Below are 27,001 nucleotides of genomic sequence, written 5' to 3'. Positions count from 1 at the left end.
GTGGCTACTTGTGGGTGCAAGTATTTTTTTGTTGAGGAATGCTGAGAGATTAGTTTAGCAGCTAACATTATGTGGGCAGATTTTTTTTTCTTGCAGGCCAGAGCTTGCAGATGTAGGTTAATCTAGATTTCCGGATTAGTGGCAAATTTGTATCTCTCCATTCCACCCTGTTCATGTCGTTTATGTTCTTTATTCCCTGTGAACTAATATCCTCAGTTAGAAATATTGGTCTAGGTGAAATGGACAAAATTAAATATTGCAATATCTTTGTCTAATTACCTCAATATCCATATTGTGGTACACATTTTATTTAGTTTATCTACAAGCTCACAGCCTTTCAAGAAACTCAAACGACATCTAGACGCATATCCTGATATTGATCTAATATCGATAATATTTTGCCCAGTCCTACGGTAGTTGCCCAGAACACTCTAATACAGAAATGGCATCCACAGCTGGTTTCTCATTCACAGCATGCTGCATGTGGCAGACTATAGACTTGTCTCTCGGCCGTGGTTGCCGTTAGGCAGGTTCATTTCAATTATAGCGTGACATAAATAAAGTAGACCCTTCTGTGATGAATCTCTGCTGGCTTGTTAATTTTTCAGTATGTTCCTCTATTTAATGTACTTGATGCTGCTCATCAAACCCCATGGGCAGTAATGAAACAGGAACTAACAGTCCACCGAAATGAATCCAATGACCTCCACAGCAGCCGACTTCTGCTTTTGAAAGCTCCATCAGGAAGTTATTATTCTCTTTCTTGGTTTTGGTCTTTTTCGTTTGTCCTTTTCAACCCCTCATGCTGTCTCTCTTATCGAATTCCTTATCTGAGTGTTAAACATAGCCGTTTCCTTGCCTGAAATATCGCCTTGGCGTCTGAGTTGTCTTGTTTACACTTCTCTGTGTGAGCTCTCCGCACGCCACTTTAAAAGCTCTTGAATCTTTCATTATGTTTTATTAATCTCCCTATCTTTCTCTCACGTGCTTTAGCTATCTTTTTCCGTTACACATCTTCTCAGCATTTAAATCTCCTCATACCTTCGCTTCACCCTTTTATCTAAATCAGATACAGATACAAATACACAGTGTACATTTGAACCACTTCATTATGTATTCAGACAAACAAATGCAGCAAGAGAGGCTACTGCCCAGGGAAAGATCTATAGACCAGCAAGGCTACACTGTTTTATTTACACCACTGGTTCTCAAACTTTATTTTATTTCACTTTGGTTATGCATTAGGCCAGTAGTTCTCAATCTTTTCAGGTCTAGACCCCTCAAAATCATATTTGGAATTGTAAGAGTTTTGTTTACTCACAGATGAATAATGTGAAAATTGCCGATCTACAAGTTCACAATCTTTATAGTATAGTTTGTTTATTACTTAAACTACTGCAGGTTGACATGATTCACTTTGGGGTTGAAAATGGAAAAGTGCACAATCAATCTGTCAAGTATAATGGTATATGGCTGTTACATAGAATAGCAATCATGTCAGTGTTGCTAGCCGAACAGAACAGTATTTTTCCAGTTGTAACACATATCCACTTGATATTAATTTCTATCTCTAATTTCTCTGTCTCTCGCTCGCTCGCACACACGTGAGCGCACATGCACACACACTCGCTCTCTACTCTCTCTTTCTTTCTCCGTTGTTCTGTTGAGAATCAAGAAAGTTTTATTTGTCACTAGCGCGTGTGCGCACACACACACACACACACACACACACACACACACACACACACCCTCACACACACACACACACACACACACACACACACACACACACACACACACACACACACACACACACACACACACACACACAGTCACACACACACACAGTCACACACACACACACACACACACACACACACACACACACACACACACACACACACACACACACACACACACACATTCTCTCTCCCCTCTCTTTCTTTCTCCTTTGTTCTGTTGAGAATCAAGAAAGTTTTATTTGTCACTAACTTATACAAGTACAAGCAGTGAAATGTTGGGACTTGTTTTGTCTGTCTGTCTATCTGACTCTAATACACTAAAATGATAAATCTGTGGTGAACTCAGTGCCTTCTCTCCTCTTGTAGTTCTATGTAAGTGTAGTAGGCCTGGTAAAAGCTCATCTAAAACCTGTCACTCTTTTCACTCTTATCCGTATCTAATTGACCATAAACTGATACTACTTCAGTATCTAAAAATGCTATTCAAGAATGAGATTCAAGGCTGGGTAAACTCTGCTCAACAACGAAAAGAGTTTAAGAGGGCCTGGCCCTGATTTTCTTTCTATAACATTTTCTTGTTCAATGCTGCCTCCCAATCTATCACTCTGTGTGTGTCCATCATGGAGTGTGCAGCATCATATCGTCGCTGTTGTCGAGGTTTCAACTCAAGATCACGAAACACTTTATTTTCAAGTAGCCATACGAGATCACATGCTGCTTGCCATGCTGTGGTTTTAGGCTTCACAGTCCTGTAGCTATGAAATAACATTTTCCACGACCACGGGAGAGCAGATGGTTCTCTTCTGAACATTGGCTCTCCCTGAATGTTTGTCCTGCTGTGCTATGATTTCTTCGGTGCACAACAGGTGAGCGCCACTGAAATAGTGATTAATTTATGAAAGTTTAATTTATGAAAATGAAAAAATAAATCGTAAAAAGATTAAATGTGGAGATAGAAGGTTTCTGCTCAACAGCGAGGATACTATACAGATTTCTCTACATCTCGCCTCGTGTTTTATGAGCTAATATATTCATCGCTCATTGAAACATCTGTGGGACATTATCTGGACAATAAATTGATTAAATGAATGTAGGAAGATTGGAGACTAAAATATATTTGCAAGGAAAAGATATGAACTGAATATGAATGAAAAATTATGGCTTCAACGCCAGTAGGCATCATAGATTTGGTCTATTATGTCTCGATGAGATACTGTTCAGCTCTGCTAGAATCATGGACAGAAATAATTAACCACCGTGCCTATTTGAGCCTTTTAAAGTCATTCTGTGCTTCATTGCGTAGCTGCTAAACAGGCAGAGCATTCCATGCGACAAAGGTCATGAGCTGGCTTCTCCTTGAGTTCCCACAATATGACAAATTAGCACATGGGTTGGACCCTTAGGGCTAATTTATGCGTTCACATTGCTTGACGAAAAGAACACATTTTCAGCTCACAAAACGTGACACAGAATTAGGCATTAGATTAGATAGATGATGCTGGTATTCATGGACACCCCCGCCACCCCCATGGATCACTTCCTGTGCTCATTTCCGTGGTTCCTTGATTTGGAGTGTTTTTGTCTATATCTCTAACTCTGCATCTTCATTCGTTGTCTTCGTTTTCCCAGCTCATGCCAATTAGCAGCAATGGAGAAAACAACTTTACGCTGACAGCATCCCGGTTGCTTTTCACAGGATTTTTTTTAATCTCCCTTCCTCCCCACCCTATAATCACACCCACTTTTAAATGGAAAATACTTTGTTTATTTTTCTCTGTGTGTCTTTGGCTGTCAGTCTGGCTGACTCTGTGTACGCAGAGTCAGCAACGACTCTGTGTGTGTGTGTGTGTGTGTGTGTGTGTGTGTGTGTGTGTGTGTGTGTCGGTGTCTGCTTGCGTGGGCAAACACATGGTTGTGTGTGTTTCCAATAAGGCCTGACATCTGGGGTTCAACCCACACACACAATGGACTAGATGTCATCAAGACTGCCTCCAGTGCAGCTGAAATGCATTCAGAAGAATGCGCTCAGTGGAATATGCTATTAAACGAAGAGAAGAGTTGTGATACAATCCCACTTCATGCACGCTATTCTCCTCCTTTGATCTCTTTGGAAAAAAATAAATAATGGCTCACTGATTGCATGTTTTGACATTATGCTTCTTTTTTGGATAGCATCACTATTCTGGGCATGTCATGATAGGCTAACGTTCGGTGAAAAGAGACGAACGCTTGCTAAAAATAGCCGATCTGCAAGCTTGCAGCGGGCCGCAGCGCGACTAATTGTGAGCTTGTAGATGTAGATTGGCTATTATCTGCGAATATTTGATGTAGAGGGGAAAAAAGGAGCAGACACCAGCCAACTAAGGGTTTAAGTTTACTGAAAACCATTAGCCCATTCCTAAAATTCATCCTCTTCTACATTACCCGTCCTAACTATTAGGAGGAGTGGGGCAGCTATTTTTACCAGCACCCAGGGGGCAGTTAGGGGTTTACTGCCTTGCTCAGGGACACTTTGATACAGGCTGGGCAAGCCCAGGGTCAAACCGGCGACCTTCCTATTCCCAGACCGCCTATCTACCCACTCAGCTATGAGAAAGTACAGGATGTACTTCAAAGCAATTAATGTTCCACACACAGTTCTCTGAGCCGGGGGATTTCATTGCACATTAGTGTTCGCTGGTCAGTTTCTACACTTCCTGCCTGGTGATTGTTTTTATTGCGTCATTCAAAACCCCGATAGGGTTGCGTATAACGACCCGCCCCCTGGCTGTCACTGTCCAGGGCGCTGCTGCCGTGTCAAAAACTCTAAAGGTTTGGAGCACCCTGAGCTGTAGATAAAGGTTTTCTATTTCTTTGCCTCTGTAGTGATAATGATAGTACATTGAGGCCTGCTTAAGTTGTAAACATAATTGTGTTTGTATAAATTAACAGTATGGGAGCTTGCTTTTCGTAAGCGTATTTTGGTTAGGCACAATCATAATGTAACCATTATTTTTTCATGTTTCGTTGGTCGGACACAATCATAATGTAACCATTATTGTTATTATTATTGTTTGGTTAGTTGGTGTTTGTTAGGCCAATTTAAGGTTATGTTTAGTTCGTTTTGCTTGTTTCTTTGTGTTGCCCCATATAGCCTTATTTTCTGTAATTAACCCATTTTGTGGCGGGAACCCCTTTTGGTGTTTTAAACATGTTATAATTTAGCTATTGAAAAATAGCAGATCTACAAGCTCATAGCGCGCTACAATACAACAATACAACAATACTACAACAATACTACAATACTTTCCACCTCGAAGGACAGTCTGGACTGTCTGGTAACCATGGAGCAAAGGGCAGGCGGGGGCGGGTCTCTCTACGCAACCCTATGAGGGTTTTGAAATGGTTTCTTTATTCCATTTTCTCCATATTGTGACTTCCTTTGTGCCAATTCCCTCCGTCTGTGTCACTTGTGTCAACCTGTGCCGTTTGCTTTGGGGAGGCTGTACACAACCACATCTCCTCTGACTCACATTGGAGTCGCCAGCCACTTCTTTTCACCTGACAGTGAGGGGTTTCACCAGGAGGGTTCACCTGACAGTGAGGGGTTTCACCAGGAGGGTTCACCTGACAGTGAGGGGTTTCACCAGGAAGGTTCACCTGACAGTGAGGGGTTTCACCAGGAGGGTTCACCTGACAGTGAGGGGTTTCACCAGGAGGGTTCACCTGACAGTGAGGGGTTTCACCAGGAGGGTTCACCTGACAGTGAGGGGTTTCACCAGGAGCGTTTGGGTTAGTGTGTGGATCACTACTAAGCCTGTCTCAAATTATTACATAATAGTTTATTTTTGTTGCATAATCGTCACAAATCATTTCCATGTTGAAAAAGGTTTAGATTTTCAAGCATTGTCAAAAATTGTGGAAATAGCAGATTTAGAAATAAAAAAGATCACACCCGTGTGAACTGAGTGGTGCAACTCCCCCCCCCCCCCACCTCCCTCCCTCTCTCTCTCTCTCTCTCTCTCTCTCTCTCTCGCTCTCTCTCTCTCATTAGCAGGCAACAGTGCAGCACTATCCCTCCCTCTGTTTCTGGAACAACAGCGCCCCTACTGGTACTAATTATACTGGTGCTCATTAACGTCACATAGGTGAACACATAGGTGAACACATTGCTGTTCCTTGGAATGGTTGCACCACTCAAAAAGGGGACTTAAACCCCTCCACCACCACCCAGACAACCACACGTCCTGGTTATTGGACTGGAACAGAAATGCTTTACTGGCTATACCGTGCTGTATAGTTTCTCGCTTCTTTTTCTCCTCAGATTTTCTTTGTTGCCTCTCCTTTTCTCCCTCTGCACCCCGCTTTTCTCATATATCTTCTGGTGAGCTCTGTGTCTTGTGTTCCTTATACTTTATTATGCCACTCCTGCTCTCCATCTGCCCGCACACGCCCACAAGATGGACATGTTTTATCCCATTTTGGGGCGGGAACCCCTTTTGGTGTTAGCATTATGTTATGCTTTAGCTATTGAAAAATAGCAGATCTACAAGCTCATAGCGCACCACTCGGTGGCGTGCTATGAGCTTGTAGATCTGCTATTTTTGAAAAATCGAAGAACGACTGACATCCTTTTCAGAAAACTGTCAGGATGTAGAAGACATTTTTATAATCTGATCTCGGGTCAAATGGGTTAATGAAAACTCTAAAAACGTAATCAATCTCCTGTTCTCTCCCTTCCTGCCTCCAGTGCTGTATAGATAACTACGAGGAGATGGTGAAGATCCTGCTTGCTAGAGGGGCCAGTGTCAACTCCCAGGACAACGAGCTGTGGACCCCGCTGCACGCTGCTGCCACCTGTGGCCACGCAGGCCTGGTCAAGATATTGATCGCACAGTAAGACTTTATAAAATATAATTTCATTTCAAGGAACCCCGCAGTTAGATTTTTTTTCTCCATTTCTCTGGGACCCTGTAAAACCCTTTTAAATGCATAGTATGGATCTTTGCCCTGTATTTAGTTTTTTGTTTTTTACCAACCATTTCCCTGCAAAAACTTCACTGCCCTGTCGCAATGTGTTGGTGTTTGTGGGCTATGATGTCTTATTCTGGGCATGTCATGATAGGCTAACGTTCTGTGAAAATAGACGAGCAAAGAATTGCCGATCTGCAAGTTTTCAGCCGTCCACAGCGCGACTAATTGTGAGCTTGTAGATGTAGATTGGCTATTTTCGGCGAATATTTGATGTAGAGGGGGGGAAAGGGAGCAGACCGAACATAGACCTCTGGGGGGGACACCAGCCAACTAAAGGCTCATACATAGTCTAGATTTTCGGTGGTTAGGTGACCACCGAACTACAACATGATGTCACGAGCCGCGGTGAAGAGCAAACCACCGCCACCGCTCCAGCCCTTCTCTCTGTTTTTACTCACCACCGCTCAACGTTATTTCAGCTCCGGTGGTCAGCTCACCACCGGAGCGGTGGTCACCTCACCACCGAAAATCCAGACTATGAATAGGCCTTAAGGGTTTAAGTTGACCCAAAACCATTTGCCCATTCCTAAAATTCATCCTCTACATTACCCGTCCTAACTATTAGGAGGAGTGGGGCAGCTATTTTTACCAGCACCCAGGGGGCAGTTAGGGGTTTACTGCCTTGCTCAGGGACACTTTGATACAGGCTGGGCAAGCCCAGGGTCAAACCGGCGACCTTCCTATTCCCAGACCGCCTATCTACCCACTCAGTGGAGAGTGAACTGATCAGAACACAGGTGTCCTCACTTGTGTCATAATTTCAGACTTATTGAGTAAGTGCCGGGGAATGTACCACCCCTTAATCATGGATTGCCTGATCCACATATACAAGATAATTTAAAAAAAGGCGGTCCAAGTACAGAGTCAAATGAGGCCCAGTTTTCTAAATGTTTATTTATTTTATTTATTTATTTATTTGACAGGGACAATGCTCATTAATCAACATTTCAGTTTTCACTTCCATGTAAATGTGCCAGAATTAGCCATAAGCTAATTTACATCTGTAGTCCCTGAGCAGGCTCTTAAAATGGTAGTAAAACTAAACATACAATGACACATACAGTACAATACAATGCGATACAATACAGTAGAGGGTTTAAGACAAGTGGTGAGAGGCCCATATATACTCATACACACTGTTGCTACCTGTGGAATTACGGGCTATATGAAAATCCATACACTGTGCTGCGGATACGCACAATCCCGTGGGCTGTTTCCTGAAAAGACTAAATTGTAAATATTGTAAAAACAAACACTCATTGCTGCCATCTGTTGACACGTGGGACCTGTTAAGCTACTCACCCAGCAGAACAGAGAACAGTTCAAAATGAAAGATAAAAGCCCATGGTATTATGTATGTTTGGCTCCCAATTCTAAGACCAAAGTGTTTATCTACTGTAAATGGATAGGAATGAAAACATCAAATGGCACGTCATGTGTAAATCAGACACGCTGTCGTTCTGACTTTATCAGGCTTATTTTCCTTGTGCTGGCGGTAAAATTTCACCATGTTAATATCCTCATTTTCTTTTCCTTTGTACTTTTTTTTTTCCTGTTGAAGTTGGCTAACATTCAACTAACACAATAATACTCGACAAAACATGCATACATTATTTAAGGATTTAGAGCAAGATAAAGTGAAAGTAGCTAAACGAAGCCCACAAGGGTGGGGGAAGCATTTTGTACTGTAGCTCAGTGGGGGGGAATGAAATAAGGCAGGGAATACTGTAGGCCTACTGTACATGACTGAGTGGTGAATATCTCTCATCTTTCATCTAGTATTTTAACCCATTTAGGCCTGACGTCGAAATAACAAAAATGGTTCGCTCTGAAAGAATATATATTCAAAGATTTGTGCCGCATTCTTACGATTTTTCCGAAAATAGCAGACCTACAAGCTCGTAGCGCACCACTCGGTGGCGCGCTACGAGCTTCTGACCACACACTCTCTTATTGTGTGTATTTTTTAAATGAATGTCACTCTTTATAGGATTTCAAGGTTGGTATTTTCTGAAAAAGATTAAAAAAAAGTGATTTGTATGAAGCTAAGGATGTGGTACACTAGCTCACTGGATCTCAATGTGGGGTCTGTTCTAGGGGGTTCTCCAGCTAAATGATTGATATTTGGGAACCAAATAGACCGTTACGGGATGTAACTTAACACTGAGGATTTTACATTTCCCTAAGAGTTCTGTTTTCCCCGGAGGGTTTTTGTATAAATCTCTCTGCTCTTAAATGGGGTGTCTTCTAAATGTGCTGAGCAGGAAGTAGTACTGTATATAGCATAGCCTCAGCCTGAACGCCAAAATCTATTTCATAAATAAAATGGTTTACAATCTATTCGTGAGATTTCTGACTGAACTGGGATTTCTGATTGAACTGGGGGCCCGTGAAATTAAAGATGTTGAGATTCCCAACTTGAGAAACACTTCACTAGCTAACCAGCTAGAGCATCGAACCCTTTGTCCACTTCTTGAGATCTCTGAGTCTGGTCTGTCACAATCAGAACGGCAGCCTCACTCCCAATCTTCCGCCGTAGTCTGAAAACCCACCTCTTCCACCATGGCCCGTAGCACTTGCCCTAGCCTAGCCCCTTAGATAGCACTTTATGTAGACTTCGATAGTATTTTAAACAGACTTATAGCTTGTTACGTAGACAGCACTAGAATTGCATTTTATGTAATTATAGCACTTTATAGTACACATGTATAATATATAATATAGTATAGTATGTATAGTTTACATAGATAGTCCACTGTTACGTTCTTAGCTTACGCATGTTTCATGATAACTACTTTTTATATATGTGATGTATGCCATGCTTTTTGTTATTGCTTAATTAATGTAAATCGCTCTGGATTAAGAGCGTCTGCTAAATGCCTAAATTGTTACTGTTCCACAGCGGTGCAGATCTGCTGGCGGTCAACTCTGACGGGAACATGCCCTATGACCTCTGTGAAGATGACCCCACACTGGACATCATCGAGACGGCCATGGCTAACAGAGGTACGGTGCTAAGCTAACGTATGGAAACCTTTCACGCACAATACAGCAGCTTCTGCCTTCAACACAGAAGACGGGCATGATGCAAACACTGTTATAAATTAAAGTGAAATGCATAAGTCCAGTCCTAAAAAGGCCTCAAACTGAACAGTTTTGTTTAGAAACATAGTAATCAAGGAATGGTGGCTTTTCTTTTTTTCCCCAACCTTGGGAAATATTTGAAATAGCAGGACAAAGGGAATGTAAACATCGAGCCACAGTACATGCGTGCATTCTGGGAACATTCTCTGCAGTCCTCCTTTGATATGTCTGTGCATTAACAAGGATTGATTGCACACACACACAAAAAGATGTAGATGAAGTAGGAATGCTACAGTACCGAAACACCAAAGCACCGAAACAATGTAATTCATTAGTAAACAATATCCTGAATTAGTAGGCCTACTATCATTGGTATTCACATACTCTTTTTATCATTGAATAGCTGACCATTTAATTGCACAAAACAATTTGATCACTTTGGAAATGAAATATAACATCTGTGGGTTTGACCTACTACACTGATGAAGACACCATGCATGATGAAGATATTGATGAAGACGTTTCCCTGCAGCGAGTTGGTAAACTGGCGAGTTCTCCGGATACCCAAAGGGATATCCCTTTATTCTAGTGGTTAAAGGACCACTTCACCACTTTTCAACCTATCTTCATATAATAGGTCCTCACTAATAATCATGAAAAAATGGCACGATTTTGTTCTACTCAGTCGGTGTCTCATAGGACGGCTGTGAGCAGTTTAGAAACCGTCTTCCAGTGACATCATCATTAGGCAGACTTTTTTTTTTAAACAAGATTCTTTTACAAAAATATTTGGATTTTCATTATCGTGAGAACGATGACTTCCATTTTCGCATTGCAACTTTTCAGGACTAGAAAGCCTGCAGTTTCTATTAGCATTCCCCATCGATGATGTCACTGGAAGACGGTTTCTGAACTGCCCACAGCCCTCCTATGAGACACAGACAGAGTAGGAAAAAATTGCGCAATTTTTTTCATGATTATTAGTGAGGACCTACTGTATTATATGAAGATAGGTTGAAAAGTGGTGAAGTGGTCCTTTAAGATATTGGACTTTCACGCGGGAGACCTGAGTTCGAATCCCGGGGCTTACACTATATATTAACACTTTAGGGCATATTCAGATTATTCACACTACGGTCCCGGTGCGCACTCAGGACCACTTGGCAGATACTGTGGTAATGTGAATGCTGCGTACCATTCCCCGGAGCAGATCACTCAACCATTCCCGGGACTGCATGGAGGTAGTCTCGGGACCGATTGAGGTGTACTCGGATACGGATCGCTGCAATTGAATACAGTTGAATGAAGTGTACTTGGGTGCGGAAGAATCAAGGTTTGATTGATTGATTTATTAACAGTTTGCAGAATTACAGTACATTTCAAGTACACCTCAATACAACGACTGTTAACTGTGAGTGGACGACACCATAAAGCATTACACTTGTTTACAATATGGCCCACCATTTTCAATTCATCAAAACAATTAGAGACGTACGAATATACACAACTATATAGTCAAATATGGTCAATATCATGGTCAATGTTTTTATAATCGTCATGGGGGCCCGCCCCCAAACGTTTAGGTTCTAAACACATTTGTAACACATTTGTAACACTTTTTATACGTGTCACAGTGTTTAGATTATAAACAGAAGAGCATGTTTAAATGCCATGATTGCAGGCTAGTCCAGTAGTCCTGTCCGCCTCGGCAGGTTCTGTCGCTGGGACGGCGGAAGGTTTCAACGGCAGGTTGGCATCGCTGTTGCCAGCCAGGGTGTTCTCGCTGCTGGTGGTTTCATATTGTGATTCGAGTAGCCTAAGCAGAGTACAGTGCTTATATGCATGCATACCCATACCTGGCAGGTGAAAACAAGCACCCAGATTAGCATTTCAATGCCTGATCTGCATGTGTACAAGGGACAGGCAACACGGTCCACCCCCCACCACCCAAGGGAACCAAGCAATCGTATTCAGGAACAGTTTGAGTCAGGGGGGTCCCGAGGGAGCATCCGGGTCCATAGTGTGAATCTCCCCTGAATCAAAACGGAATCTGCCCTTAAACTTGGACTGACAGGGTTAGCATATCAATAGTGCATATGAGGCATTCCCTTAAACTTGGACTGACAGGGTTAGCATATCAATAGTGCATATGAGGCATTCCCTTAAACTTAGACTGACAGGGTTAGCATATCAATAGTGTATATGAGGCTGCTACAGCTAAGGGTACAGATGAATGTAGACTTTGAATCTAATTAATCTGAGAATATAGTGACAAATCTAACCAAAGATAGCAGGGAAACCTTTACAGTAGTTCGCCTAAGCAGGCCTTTGGTTATGATCACATTATGATGCTAGCTACAGCGTTTATCCCAGTAGTCCATGGGCAAAACAAAGTGCCAGAGTAATTGAGCAGTCATTAATTCAAGGACAGGCAGATGAGCAGAGTGCGTACAAAGCAATCATTAATCCAAGGACAGAAAAGAACACATAGGTTATGTGTCTTAATGGCACAAAGGACTGACTGTTGTTCAGTCTTGTGTCGAGGGATGATGAGTCTGTCACTGACTGAAGGTCCTTCTCTGCCCCATAGCACATTGTAGAGGGGGTGAAGTGGGGGTGGGGATGAAGCGGGGGGGGGGGGGGTCTTTAGGATAGCTCTGATCTGCCTTCTCATCCTCCCCTTTGAAACCTCCTCTGGATTGTCCACTTTAACTCCAACTACAGAGCTAAATGTTAATGATTTTTTTCAGACCTCCAGTTCTAGGAAACACAATCGGGGGACTTTTTTTTATTATTTCCACACAACAGCTCTAAGGTATAATAATGACATAGTAAAATGTTGAAAATGAGTGGTATTCCCCTTTATAGTGTGTTGATGCCCCCCCCCCCCCCCCCCCCCCGAGGTAGACCATGAAAAGGAAAAGAACACAGACAGTTGCTCAGAACAGGCTGTTTTGAAGTGTCAAGTGTGATGATGCAGAAATGTCTGCCGGTGAGGTATAGTCCATAATACAGGCCACTATGCAGGCTGTGCATCACTGAGAGCTTCTCCGCCAGCTGTTGGTTCGATGGTGTAGGTGTAGAAGGTGCTGGAGTGGAGAAAATGAAGAACATGGCTCTCCCCGTGCTGAGCGGGCTCTCAACTAGACTGTATAGGCTCTGTGTGTGGATGATATCGTCAGTCACACAATGTTTGAATGGTATGCTAATAGGCTCTGTCCACCGCAGCGATATTGGAAGGAAAGTGGGCCTCTTGAGAGACGTTACCAATCAATACAAGCCACCCTAATTGAGGAAGGCTACTTTGTTTATCCGTCCTTTCTAATAGTAGCAAAAGCCTCCACACAATGCAAAAATATGGGAAATCTAATAAACTACGCATGCTCTCAAATTTCATATTTACCGTACAGTTTGTATTTGTATGAAACTACATTATTGTGCCTATTATGAAATACTTATTTGTGCTCCAACATGAAATGCATCTCATTTTCCTGGTTACACAGTGCATGCATGAAATGCATCTTATTTTCCTAGTTACACAGTGCATGCATGAAATGCGTAACATTTTTCCAGTTACACAGCACATTTGTGGACACGAATGAGACGACACCGTTCACACACGCACACACATTGACAGAGAGAGAAATGGAGAGACATGCATGTGCACGCATGCGCACACCGTGCGCTTGTCCACCAACAGCTTGTCGCACGTGCAGATCCGTGCACAAATTACGTAGGGATTGTCTTTGTACACACATCCACTTGCAATGCCCTCGTGGCCCACCGGTGGGCCCCACCCCACAAGTTGAGAACCACTGCTCCAAAGAGTGTGTGGGTGACGTGACATCGATCAATAAGGGAACCAGCCTTTCTGATTAGTTGATTCTGCCTGCTCTCTTGTCTTCCAAGGTAATGCTGCCACCCCAGCAAACCCACTGCATAGAATAATAAAACACATACAGTATTGCTATCGATCAGCATACTGTACATAAACACATGCCACAAGGCCTGTCCCATTCAGCTTATTGTGATTATATCAGCTGACCTTGGCTCTGTAGTGGGTAAAAGGGTTGTGTGTCGTGACAGAGATATGCTGCTGCTGTGTGTGTGTGTGTGTGTGTGTGTGTGTGTGTGTGTGTGTGTGTGTGTGTGTGTGTGTGTGTGTGTGTGTGGTGACAGCAATGCCCTGGCCATTTGAACAGATTGCAGATTGGAACACAGCGGTAGGGGGCGTGACATTGAACAGTGTTCCATTTCTCTGATTGACACCGCAGGGCATCCAGGGACATTCTCATCTCACTCCCTGCGGGATGCAGATAGCTGTGTCACTTGTGTGTGTGTGTGTGTGTGTGTGTGTGTGTGTAGCTGTGTCACTGGTGTGTGTGTGTGTGTGTGTGTGTGTGTGTGTGCGCGCGCACGTGCGCGTGCATGCGTGCGCACTTGTGCGTGTTTATTATGTAAACTGTATATTTTGTAATTATAATTTCAATCTGTAAAGTAAAGTTTACAGTAAAGTTGTTGTGGAGTACAATATTTGCCTCAGTGATGTAGTGGAGTAGTATCTGAAATTTGTACTTAAGTAACAAGTACAGTACTTGAGTTTACACCACTGACTTACATGGTGTACTATAAATCTAAATGTGACACTACATTTTGTTGTCAACTGTCAAGTGACATGTTTTTGGTGAGAGTGGCAAGGACAAAGTCCCCTTTAGCCAGTGGTGGACAAAGTATATACTCAAGTCAGAAATAGGGCATAAGTGGTTAAACTATGTTTCAGTCCCAATAGTTCCTTCCTAGGAATGTAGTGGAGTCAGTGTGTGAGAGAGAGGGGATAAAAAGTGTGATTACAATGGAGAAATCTTTCCAAAAGTAAGGTTCTTTGCTTACATAAAGATCAGTCTAGCCCAGTCTTTGCTTACATAAAGATCAGTCTAGCCCAGTCTTTTCTTACATAAAGATCAGTCTAGCCCAGTCTTTGCTTACATAAAGATCAGCCTAGCCCAGTCTTTGCTTACATAAAGATCAGTCTAGCCCAGTCTTTGCTTACATAAAGATCAGTCTAGCCCAGCAGAGCAGCAGTGGCAGGTGAATACCAAGTCGATCAAAGTGAGCACTGTCTGAGCTGCCTAATTGCTCCCAATGAACCCAATGCTGGATATACTGCAGGGATACCCAACAACATGCACCAACACGCAGAGGCGCACAGATACTGGCCTGGACAGTGTGTGTGTGTGTGTGTCCCCGTCCACCTCACTCACTCTCATGCACATATGCTCATGTCCACATAAGAGATACAAGGACACGCGTACAGTACATTCATTTACATACAAGGCACAGTATTTGTATTTGTTTTACTGTTGTTTATGAAGCAGAAGTTGGACTTCAACACTGCACTACTTCTGCTGGAGGAAATGACCCGGACTAATGACTCTTTTAATGATGTTGCGTTGCCTCCAGGAGTCCATTTGCGCTTGGGCGAATGGGTGCCGCCATTTTAAGAAAGAACGTCACCACAGCATCACCACGCTTTTACGATGGGGAGCGGGGCTTGCCTTGCACCCCATTAGAATTTAAATCGGGTTGGGATTGATTGGATTTAGGTGTATATATTATATTTGGATTGATTGTTTATTTATTTTCGTGTGCTGCACAAATTGTGCCCAACCCTCATGGGTTTATAAGACACCCTTTCACATCTGCGTTTACAGCGTTTATATTACAGCTACAGGGTATATTCATAATACATTTCATTACAGCATACTCTGTCTTCTCTCCCAAGCTTGACAAATAAATTCTGCCACAACAAAAGTCCCTTTGGCAAAATATATCTCCGTTTTTTTCATAGTAATTTAAATCTAGGAAATCCCCACAGATAGAAGACATCTTGTTAACCATAATATCCCTTATGTCATCATATTTAGGGCAATAAAAACAAAAGGTGAACCTCATTTTCACAGAACAAGCAATATCTCACTTCTTCTGGAGTGGCATTAAACCTGCCAGTCTCCAGTGCTAATAGTAATGTTCCTGACCAAGAGATCGTTGTCTTTTGTTTAAATTGTACTTCACATAAGGTTCTACGATGTATCTGTCCTTTATTAGGCGGTAAGTTCGCATCTTAGGTTTATACCACAAGTCTCTGCACCAGTTTTCTTTATATCTAGAGAACATTATATTTCTAATATGATGAACATTACATTGTAATTTATTTAGAAAAAATAAAAAAAATCATTAGAGTAAAATAAACTTTTAAGTTCCCTTGTCCAGGGCTGACCACCTCTCCAGTTAAAGACCTTTTTTGTGAGTCTCTCATCAGATATCTCCACAAGTCTATTCCACAATCGTACCATTTGACATTTGTGTCTGATGCTCTGTCGAAACCAAAGACAAAAAAATAAAGAAATTCAACAAAGATAAAAAAGACAAAGAGGAAGGAACAGTCTATTCCTGGAGGATCACCGAATCCCAAGATGCAGCGGCACCACCGGCAGCATCCAAACCCAGAGAAAGCAGACCTCCACACCCTCCCCGTCGCCAGCCGTTTTCTGATCAGATGTCAAGCAGCAGCGCTTCCTCATCTACCTCGAGCAATGCTTTTTTATACAACAGAACCAACCGCCGCGGGCGCGGCGACCACCGCCGAAACGCCGTACAAGGCGGGGGAAGAGGCTCAGACGGGTTCTCCCGGAGACCACAGACCCGCTCATACAGCAGGTCACAACGGGACTGAATGTCGTAAACCTGTCAAGTAAGGAGCTCAGCCACGCCCACCTGTCACTACTAAGCAGAGGTTTAAGTTTTGTTCCTACTACGCAATCAAGTGACTTTGATGTGAAAGTGGATTTGTTTAAATTCTTCAGACAAATACGTCTGAGAGAATTTTTTATGCCTAGTTCTGATTCGGTTGTGGCCCCACCTCTCCCTTCTGACGCTAATGCTACTACCATGTCTACTCCATTCAGAAATAAAAGCACCTTTATCCCTCCTAGCAATCGCAATGCGTCTATTGAAACTTATTGTAGACTGGTTGAACAAGAGATAATGTCACGTTTACAAGAAAAAGATGCACACATATCTCATTGTAACCTTAACCTAGACGAGAAGCAAGCTTTGCTTGATCTCAAGTCTGATAATTCCATTGTAATTAAAGAGGCTGATAAAGGGGGCGCTGTTGTTTTGCTCAACAAATCTGATTATGTCATGGAATGTCATAGACAGCTACTGGATGAAATCTCTTACACAAAACTTCCCAGTAATCCTGTTGAAAACTTTAAGGGTACAGTAAATGACACTCTACAAGGTTTTTTTTCGTTCTGGTGAGATTACAAAAAAGGAATTTGAATTTCTTAATAAACAGCATCCTATGACACCAGTGTTCTATATTTTACCTAAACTTCATAAAAACCTTGAGAAACCCCCAGGTCGCCCCATTATATCGGGCATCGACTCCGTTACAGCACCTCTCTCTTCTTTTGTAGACTTTTTTATTAAACCCTTTAATGAACTCCTCCCGTCCTATGTGAAAGACACAGGTCACATGATATCCATTGTTGAAAACCTTGAACCCTTAAGATCAGATACCTTTCTTGTCACGCTGGATGTAGAGTCGCTGTACACAAATGTACCTCACGAAGGCGGCATCCAGGCCCTGGAACATTTCCTATTAGAGCGCCCTACCTCAGCCATACCCTCTAACTCGTGCATTGTCACTCTGGCTGAGATAGTACTTACACACAATTACTTCATGTTTCAGGATGACTATTTTCTACAAAAGAGGGGTGTAGCGATGGGGTCACCTATGGCCCCTAATTACGCAGGCCTGTATGTTGGGTACCTAGAGAAATCTAAAATTCTCAATCCTGCTCAAAACCCATTTTTTACAAATATAACTCTTTGGAAAAGATATATAGATGATGTCTTCCTTCTGTTTAATGGTACAAGAGAACAACTTAATAACTTCTTTTTGTTTGTTAACTCATGTTCAGATCATCTGAAATTTACCATGTCTTTCGATTTTCATTCTTTGAACTTTCTGGATCTACTGATCTGCAGGGGAGAAGATGGTGTTTTATATACTGACCTCTACACCAAGCCAACTGACCGAAACAGCCTACTGAGAGCTGACAGCTGTCACCCTCTACATCTAAAAAACAGCTTACCGTATAGCCAATTTTGCAGAGTCAAACGTATTTGCAAGAAACCTACGGATTTGAACCGGCATTTGACAAATATGCAGGCTAAATTTAAAGAACGGGGCTATTCTACTACCCAGATTGACAACGCCCTGGATAAAATCAATCAAAAACCCAGGTCTGATTTATTTCACAGACAGTCAGAAAACAAGACTCAGTCAACCATCTTCTCTACTACCTACTCTAAAAGGTCTGAAAATTTCAGTCATATTATAAAAAAACACTGGCATATTTTACAATCTGATTCATTATTTAATAACACCTTTTCCAAACCTCCTCTGATTGTTTTCTCTCGTGGTCAGAGTCTTAGAAATCACTTGGTCAAGTCCGATTTACCCCCTGTCCCAACCCCTACTCAACGTGTATTGGCTCCTATTCCTAACGGCAACTATAAATGCGGCTCTTGCGCCCAATGCAACAGCACTCGAAAATGTCATAAATTTAAGCATCCTCATTCTGGTAAAAATATCCCCATCAGAGGCATTATTACCTGCACAACTAGGGCTGTCATTTACCTTCTGACATGCCCTTGTGGCAAGGCATATGTAGGTATGACTTCGCGTGAATTAAAAGCACGCATAGCTGAGCACCGTAGCACTATTCGGTGCAAGAATATTATATATCCTGTTGCCGCCCATTTTGTGGAAGCCAACCACCCTGTATCCTCTCTACATTATATAGGCATAGAAAAAGTGTCTGTATCTAGAAGAGGAGGACAGATTGATCAGCTTCTGCTTAAACGCGAAGCTTTCTGGATTCAGTCCTTAAAAACACTATCTCCCCTTGGCCTTAATGTAGATTTTGACCTCAGATCCTTTTTGTAAAAATAAATTACATTCAAAATATTTTTGTACCTTCATACTTAACCTTTTAATTTATCTTAAATTAAATTTGGTAAAACCTTATTTTAACCTTACTGTGATGGCCGCCTTCCCTCTTTTCACCTGCAGGTGACCTATACCTATAAAGGCCGACTCCATAGAGGGGCATTTAGGTCTATTGCCAGTACTAAATATGTCTTTTCTATATTGATTGCATTGAATGTATTGAATCATGTATTTTAAATTTATTTTTGTATAGATATCGCTGTTATATGGTTCTTTATTTCACATTTTCTTTAATTCACATTTGCTTTTCTGCTGTAACCCTTATACTTTGTAGTGTCTCCATGACAAGGAATGTTTATTCCAGAGCCTCTTAGGAGGCCCTATAGTCATTTTTGAGATAAACTCTTGTATGTGAACTTGAGACACCACATGACCATACCCCTCATATCACAGGGACAGGTCTTATTTAACCCGTGTTCCCCTAACCCCTTCTGATTGGTTGCATGACTCTCTGGCACCATATTTAAGTGTGAACCATTATGTGCCCTGTATTCCCTGATGAAGGCTTAACCGCCGAAACGTTGGATATTCCTGTCTTACCTGCTGTCCTAATAAATATTGGTACTCTAGCTATTGGTGTGTGCGGCCACCTTCTTGTTTATTCAAGATCTCCTCTACTGATGCTTGGAGGTTCCCATCCAATATCCCCGTTAATCTAATAGCTCTATGATGCACGCTGTTACAACTAGTATATTCCAGGAAACCCCAAACACCAGAAGCATAGTCAGACACCGGACATATGCCTGATTGACAGAGTTGTGTATAGGTATCGCCTGATGGAGGGGAAAGGAACTGGTTGGAATAACGTGTTCCTTTCACGCGCTACGTCCAACCAGGGAAACTCCCCCTGCCAGGTGTGAAGGAGCAACTTGGACACTCAGGCATGAAGGAAGCATGAGTTCAAGTCCGTTGCTCTCCCCATGTCCCCCATGGACTAGGTTGGCGGAGGGTGTGTAGAGTCCAGGATCACATTAGATAATTCACACAGGGGTGAAAAATGCGTTATAAAATCGTGGGATAAAAATTATAGAAATAAATAAATAAAGTCAATCCAAGATACTTGGAAGACAACCTTATTGACCCAAAATGTAACACAACTGAACTTCTCTGTATTGTTTTCTGTCTGAAGTGTACTATTTGTCCTGGTTTGCTTCCAGTCTCCATTTCCAGCACCATTCTGCAACAATAGTCAGTATTAACTGCAGATCGCTCTCATGTTCAGCAAGTAAGACTATGTCATCCGCATATAATAATATGTATACATGGAGAATTTTATTCTGGTTTATGTTTTATCTTGTTTTAACCTGATAAAGTGTCCATGTAAACGCAGTTGATGAGAGGAAATGCTGTCTTTTGTACAGGATGGCCAGGACACCGCAGTCCCCTGCATAGCTGTCAGTAGCTTTTGACATTTGTATACTGTATTAGTATACTGTACTTCATCGACCAGTGTCTGTGTGGCTTCTTTTTTCTAGACCAAATGCCTTTGTTGACAATCTGCTATTTTCTCAGAATATTTGCCTTTTAAGACAGAAAATGGGGTTGCTAGGGTTTAAGTTGTTAACCGCAGCCCACTTTATAGCTGGCATTTGCTTTGACTTATGCCATTTGGCGTCCTTGACCTAATTCAGAAATGTCTGTGCTGTATAACGTTTAACTCATGCCATTTGGCATCTCCACCTGAAGTTGGCCATAAGCTTCCAAGAAGGTTGAGTGAAATCTTACAGTATGACATCAGAAACGCTTGTGCAGCATTTTTGCTAGTTGATTAATAATTTGATATATTTTGAACCCCCCCCCAAAGGCTTTGAGAACCGCAGTTTCTGACCGACAAGCTTCCTCTCTCTGAGTCGATGAGTGTTTAAAAAAAATGCACATTTGCAGAGCAGTTAAATACCTCAGGATTGTAGAGTTGAGAGGTGGATTAAGAGGTGGAATGTACGGTGGTTGTGACGGCACCAACTGAGCCAAGGGCCGCAGAAACTCCATACGCCATTACATGTGAGGGGAAGGCACTTCAGCATACTGTGCATCTTTATGTCCCTGTTGCTGTCAGGTGGAAACCTTGTATGTCCAAAACCGTTCCTTTTCTATTCTTAAAAAATATGTAAGTAAAATAGTGAATAGCTGATCTACATGTGATGTGCTGTGAGCTTGTCGGTCTGCTATTTACACTACTTGTGTGACACTCTCTTGTATGTCGACATTTTACAACAAAAAAAACAACAACAAAAAGTTGTAATACAAAGGTTTCTGCCCAACAGCAGATATTATTATGTTACAGTAGCAGACCTATAGGTAAAACAACAGAGATTAATATGTTACAGTAGCAGACCTATAGGTAAAATTGCAGCTAAACACAAATATGTCCAAAAAAGCCCGACCAGGACCTGTGTCTTTATCCCGGAAATAATGTGCATTCCTGAGCTATTGTCAAGTATATTCTTTCATTTTGTACCGTTTTCTTGGCCGAGTACAAATTGATGTAAACCCTCGCTGTGATGAACAAGTAACAGTACATGTTACTGTTAAGCATAACCTGTGGAATGGAAAACCATTGCACTTTTCCGGAGTTATACTTAAAATGTCTTAATTTAAATTGGTATGTTCGACCCGAAGAGGTTGAATATGGAAGGTTGAAGCTTTAAAAAAATACTCTGACACGTTGTGGTGACTCGCTTACGAAGGAAATGTAATTATAGCTCCCGAAGAGTGCGTTGATTTAAAAAAGATCTTGGTCTGTTCTGAGACTTAAAGGACCAATTCACCCCTTTTAAACCTCTCTTTGTGTAATAGGTACTCACTAATTATCATGATAAAACGGCACGATTTCTTTCTACTCAGTCTGTGTCTCATAGGAGGGCTGTCGGCAGTTCAGAAACCCATCCCGTCCACATTATCGTTAGGCAGATTATTTTTTAAACAAGATTTAGATTTGTATTATTGTGAGGCTTCCATTTTCGCATTGCAACCTTTCAGGACTAGAAATCCTGCAGTTTCCATTAGCTTGGATTCCCCATCGATGATGTCACTGGTGGACGCCTGGACGGGTTTCTGAACTGCCACAGCCCTCCCATGAGACACAGACTGAGTTGAAAAACATTGTGCCATTTTATCATGATTATTAGTGAGGACCTATATGAAGATGGGTTGAAAAGTGGTGAAGTGGTCCTTTAATTTGGTAGTTATATACTATAGTGTAGAGCAGTGGTTCCCAAACATTGGGTCGGGACCCATGTCTGGTTCCTTTTCTTTAGAAAAATAACATTTCAGAACATAAAAAAAACACACAATCCAAAATAATTTGAAAATAATTAAAACTACAAAAATAAGAAATAATGAAAATAGGCAATCTGTAATCCACTGGTGTAGAGACTAGGACAGCAGACATGCAGATAGTATGGGACTGACATTCAGCAAATGGTCCGGCCGGCTGGGAATTCAACTGGAGACAGCCCGTGCGGTATGTGCCCTAACCCATTTGTCCCCAGTTGATTATTTCACCCTACGAAAGAGCACCTTCCATCTACCCTCTTTTTACTGCATGGTTTACACTACAGTGTATCCAGGCAGCGCCCCCCTCTCCCCTTTTTGTAGTCTACAGAGGAAGCTGAGTTTGACAGCTGTCAAGCTATTCAGTTTTTTTAAATGCACCCACTTACTGTATTTTATTTTTCTGTGAATTTTCCTTGGCATGACAATATTGTCTATGGCAGACACGCTTTGTTGTAGGACGGGCACAGTCATGTGAAAATCTTGCCATTTTCTCCCATTAAGTTCACAGTTGACAGTTTCTTTGAAGTGCAACAGTTCACTCAACCATTCACAACTCACTGCACAATTTCAAAAACACATGGCTGTCAATCAGGAAATAGATTTTTTCCTTTATCCTTGAAAACTTTACCTTCTGGTGATGGACTTTTTTGTAGCTGTCAGCAGGATTGTGTGACATCTCTGATCTCTGTTTGTCTGTGTTCCTGACGTTGCCATGTCCCCTGTGTTCCTGACGTTGCCATGTCCCCTGTGTGCCCAAGTTCTGTCACAACGTGATCCGGTTCTGTCTGCATTCTGCGAATAATGTTTAGCCACTTCCCTCAGAGGTGTAGCCATGGCTCCCTCCCTCCCTCCCTCCCCTTTAAAATGGGGTCCCCAACCAATGTTTTGGGGGAAACACTGTAATCTAATGCAGTGGTTTCCAACCCTTTTCATATCAAGGCCCATTATTTATTGAGTATTTGAGCCACAGACCACCATTTGATGAGATCTAGTGCTTCAGGCGCTTCCCCATTTTTCCTACCCGATGTCGCACCAGTGAGGGGAGGGAGGGGCGGGGGGGCAAGGCGACTGCCCTACTTGAACCTTCAAAACTCCTGCATTTGATCATCCATTTATTCCATTAGATTAGAGTCTAATCTAATGGAATAAATGGATGAGTTATGACGATTGATTAACATCAAAAGGGCCTGTCAACTCAAACCCACAATGCAATATTTTGTTTTAAAAAGTGTTGCACAAAAATGTCTGTAGCATTATAAATGAAATACAAAAAACCCTACCTATTCCATTTCTTCCCCTCTATTTCCCTTTCCAAGTGCATTTGTCTTATATGTAATGCCAGTGCTGCTATTCCAAAGCCCCCTCAGCCCCCTCATTTAAACTCTTTTCAGCAATGGTATAATGTTTTTTCGGTGGGTAAATCTTGTTGTCATTTTGAAAGTAGCTCTCATGTCAAAAAACTGTGGGCACCCCTGGATTAGACCATAGACCATTTTATGATTTTTATCCAGAATGAAAACATTCTCTGAGGTAAATTAGTTGGTGTACATTTCCCATAATGGCCTATAGCCACTATAATGTTTTAGTTATTACATGACTTAATATGCTATTCTTCTTGGAAAAATATAAAAAAGATACTCCTATGGAAATTATATTGACCAATTTAGTATGATTTAGTATAGCCGTTTCATAAATTGTATTTGTAGGCTACTGTCATGAAAGTTTAGGTAATAGAGAAATTCACCAAAGTAGTAATAATAATAATAATTGCGAACGCAATGAGCACTAACTATGAGACCCTGCTGATCATGTCTGTGTGTGTGTGTGTGTGTGTGTGTGTGTGTGTGTGTGTGTGTGTGTCTGTCCCGCTGTTACACCACCCGCCCGCCACCAGAGGGCGCAGCTGTATCACACAACACGCACGCACTCACACACACACACACACACACACACACACACACACACACACACACCTTAACTTAAAAAAAACTTAACTTAAAATGAAAAAGAAAAAACTTAACTTCAAAAAAAAACTTTAAAAACACTTAACTTCAAAAAACTTAACTTAAAAATAAAATCTTAAAAAAAACACAAAAAAACTTAACTTAAAAAAAACCTTTAAAAACACTTAACTTTAAAAAAAAAAACTTAAAAAAAAAATCTTAAAAAAACACAAAAAAGAGAACTTTAAAAAGAAAACCTTAAAAAAGTACGTAATTTATTCTAATTGTTGTTATTGCCATTTACGAGCTGCGTTCGCTTCCTGCGTTTGCGCGTCTTACTTGTAATAAAACTTTATTTGTATAGCACCTTTCATGACATGAAATGCAGCTCAAAGTGCTTTACAGCTTTACAAGGCTTTACAGCTTTACAAGGCAACGACATTAAAAAACAAGCAGTAATACAATACAGTGAGGACATGAATAACAAAAAATAAAATATCAATTAAAAGCAATGTTGTAGAAGTGGGTCTTGAGCTGTGCTTTAAAAATGTCTACAGAGGCTGTAGTAGTAGTTGTGCTTCTGTTTTCGCCAAAGTTTTTATTTGTGTTGTTTCAGTCATAAGCGCAGGTCTGTTGTGCTTCACGTTCCACAGCCTTCTGTGTGTGCTGACTGTGGCGGGCACGGTGCGGGGCTAGCCCCTCCCTCCCCTCACTGGTGCGGCATTGGGTACGAAAAACGGGGAAGCCTCTCAGACCCAAAACCGTTTGGTTTCATTTTACACTCTCAAGATCTATAAGGGTCCATTTGGTTACCAACTCTCCATCATCTAGCTGGGGACCACCTGGGATACCCCCTCGTGGCCCACACTGGTGGTCCCCGTACCACTGGTTGAAAACCACTGATCTAATGTATCTATACATCCCTTGATTGACAGGCATAACCCAAGAGATGATCAACGAGACGAGGGCGTCAACGGAGAGGAGGATGCTGGGAGATATCCAGGAGCTGCTAAGAGAAGGAGAGGAGGTCAACCAACAGGACTCCCTGGGAGCCACGCTGGTAAGACCTTGACGTGTCTGTCTTTGTGTGTGCAGGAGAAGAAAAAAAACGTCCCACACACAACGGGGGCCAACAGTCTTGCACTTGCAAGATGGCATTCACCAAAGTAGTGTAACCTGTCGTACTTTTAAATGTGTGACATTTAAATGTCCCTCGCATCTTTGATGTCACAATAAATCCTGTTGGGTTCTGGTAGCGGTGTACCAGGCATGTTAAAAGTGCTACTACAGTACATCTGCAGTATACGTAGCTCTGTATGGGCAGACTGCCTGTATAGGACAGTCGTTCCCAAACTTTTCAGCTCGAGACTCAAAAGAGACATTTCCCCGGGACCCAAATGAAGGACAATAGCCAATCTACAAGCTCACAGATCTGCTATTTTCACTACTTAATAGTTTGTATATATTTATATATATATATATATATATATATATATATTAATAGCCATTGTAGGGCCCTGGCCGGCCTAGCGGTCCGGGCACGTAGGCCCAGATGCTAATCCAGCCTGACAGCGTGTTGTGGGTTCGACTCCCGATCCCGATGACCTTTGCTGCGTGTCACTCCCCATCTCTCTCCCCCCATTTTCTGTCAACTTACTGTACACTATGAAATGAAGGTAGAAAAAAAAAAAAAAAAACATTGTAGGAAACGAACACAAATGTGTGTATATACATATACACGTGTAGTACAGTATGTGTGTCACATGAGAGCTACCAACTACCAGCATTCAGCAGAAGAAATGCATAGTAGAAAGTCAAATGTTCCTCATTTGTTAAAGACCGTTTAACAGCGGGGACGCTGGGGTGGGACAGTGTTAAAGTGCCCACCACCACGGAGGTTGTAGGTTTGAATCCACCGTGGTGCAGCAGCATATGGCTCTGTCGAGCGTCTGTATCTATAGCAACACAATTGGCCCGTGTTCAGGGGAGGGAAGCCGGGCAGGGAGGGTGAAATGTGTCAGTGCACCTAATCGTACGGGTTGGGGACAGCACCTGTCAGCAGGGAGTGTTGGGCAGGAGGAGTAGAACGAAGGCTCTACGTCCTCTTGGTGGGGGCTCCTGGCATGTGAGGCAGTTATGATACAGTAGTGACACACACAATGTGTGTGGGGAGGAATCAATTGGCATAACGACTACATTGCGGGGAAAGGGGGTGTACGAAAAAAAGAAACTATTGCGCATTTTGAGTGTAGTAAGTAAGTAAGTAAGTAAATTTTATTTATAGAGCACTTTTCAAAACAAAGTTACAAAGTGCTGTACAGTAAAAACAACAATGTAAACAATCAAGTTAAAACAGGCACAAAGGAGCAAACAACACAGATTAAGAGCAGAAACATAAATTGACAACAGTAATAGTCAAACTAAAAGTAAACGTTTACAAGATAAAATGTAACCTAAATAAATGAGTTTTTAATTTGGACTTGAAACCTTCAACAGACTCTGCAGTTTTAATTGATAGGGGTAGGGCGTTCCACAGTGTGGGAGCAACCACTGCAAAGGACCGTTCCCCCTTAGTTTTAAATTTTGTCACCGGAATTTTCAGGAGGCCTTTGTCAGAGGACCTGAGGGGTCTAACAATTGGTTTTGCCACCAATAAATCTGTAAGATAAACTGGGGCTAGGCCATGTAGTGCTTTATATGTTGTTAAAAGGATTTTAAAATCGATTCTAGATTTGATCGGGAGCCAGTGTAGTTCAGCCAGTACCGGTGTTATGTGTGCTCTGCGGTTTGTATTGGTGAGTATTCTAGCGGCTGTATTTTGTACTAATTGTAGTTTGTAAATAGAGGAACAGTTAAGGGTA

At 41.9% G+C, this 27,001-nt stretch overlaps 1 protein-coding gene across 1 annotated transcript in view; it reads left to right on the top strand.

Annotated features, from left to right (window-relative positions):
• Positions 1 to 27,001, top strand: part of ppp1r16b (protein phosphatase 1, regulatory subunit 16B) — a 141,561-nt gene that overhangs the window by 88,555 nt on the left and 26,005 nt on the right. The window contains exons 4-6 of the mRNA XM_083771426.1: positions 6,472 to 6,617; positions 9,658 to 9,761; positions 25,076 to 25,200. Coding sequence (XP_083627552.1) covers positions 6,472 to 6,617; positions 9,658 to 9,761; positions 25,076 to 25,200 — 375 coding nt within the window. The remainder of the gene's footprint in view (positions 1 to 6,471; positions 6,618 to 9,657; positions 9,762 to 25,075; positions 25,201 to 27,001) is intronic.

This window comes from Protomyctophum parallelum (assembly GCF_964188405.1).
Source record: "Protomyctophum parallelum genome assembly, chromosome: 8".
NCBI lineage: Eukaryota > Metazoa > Chordata > Actinopteri > Myctophiformes > Myctophidae > Protomyctophum > Protomyctophum parallelum.
Note: the sequence above shows the minus strand (reverse complement) of the source record. Positions and strands in the feature narration are given on the sequence as shown.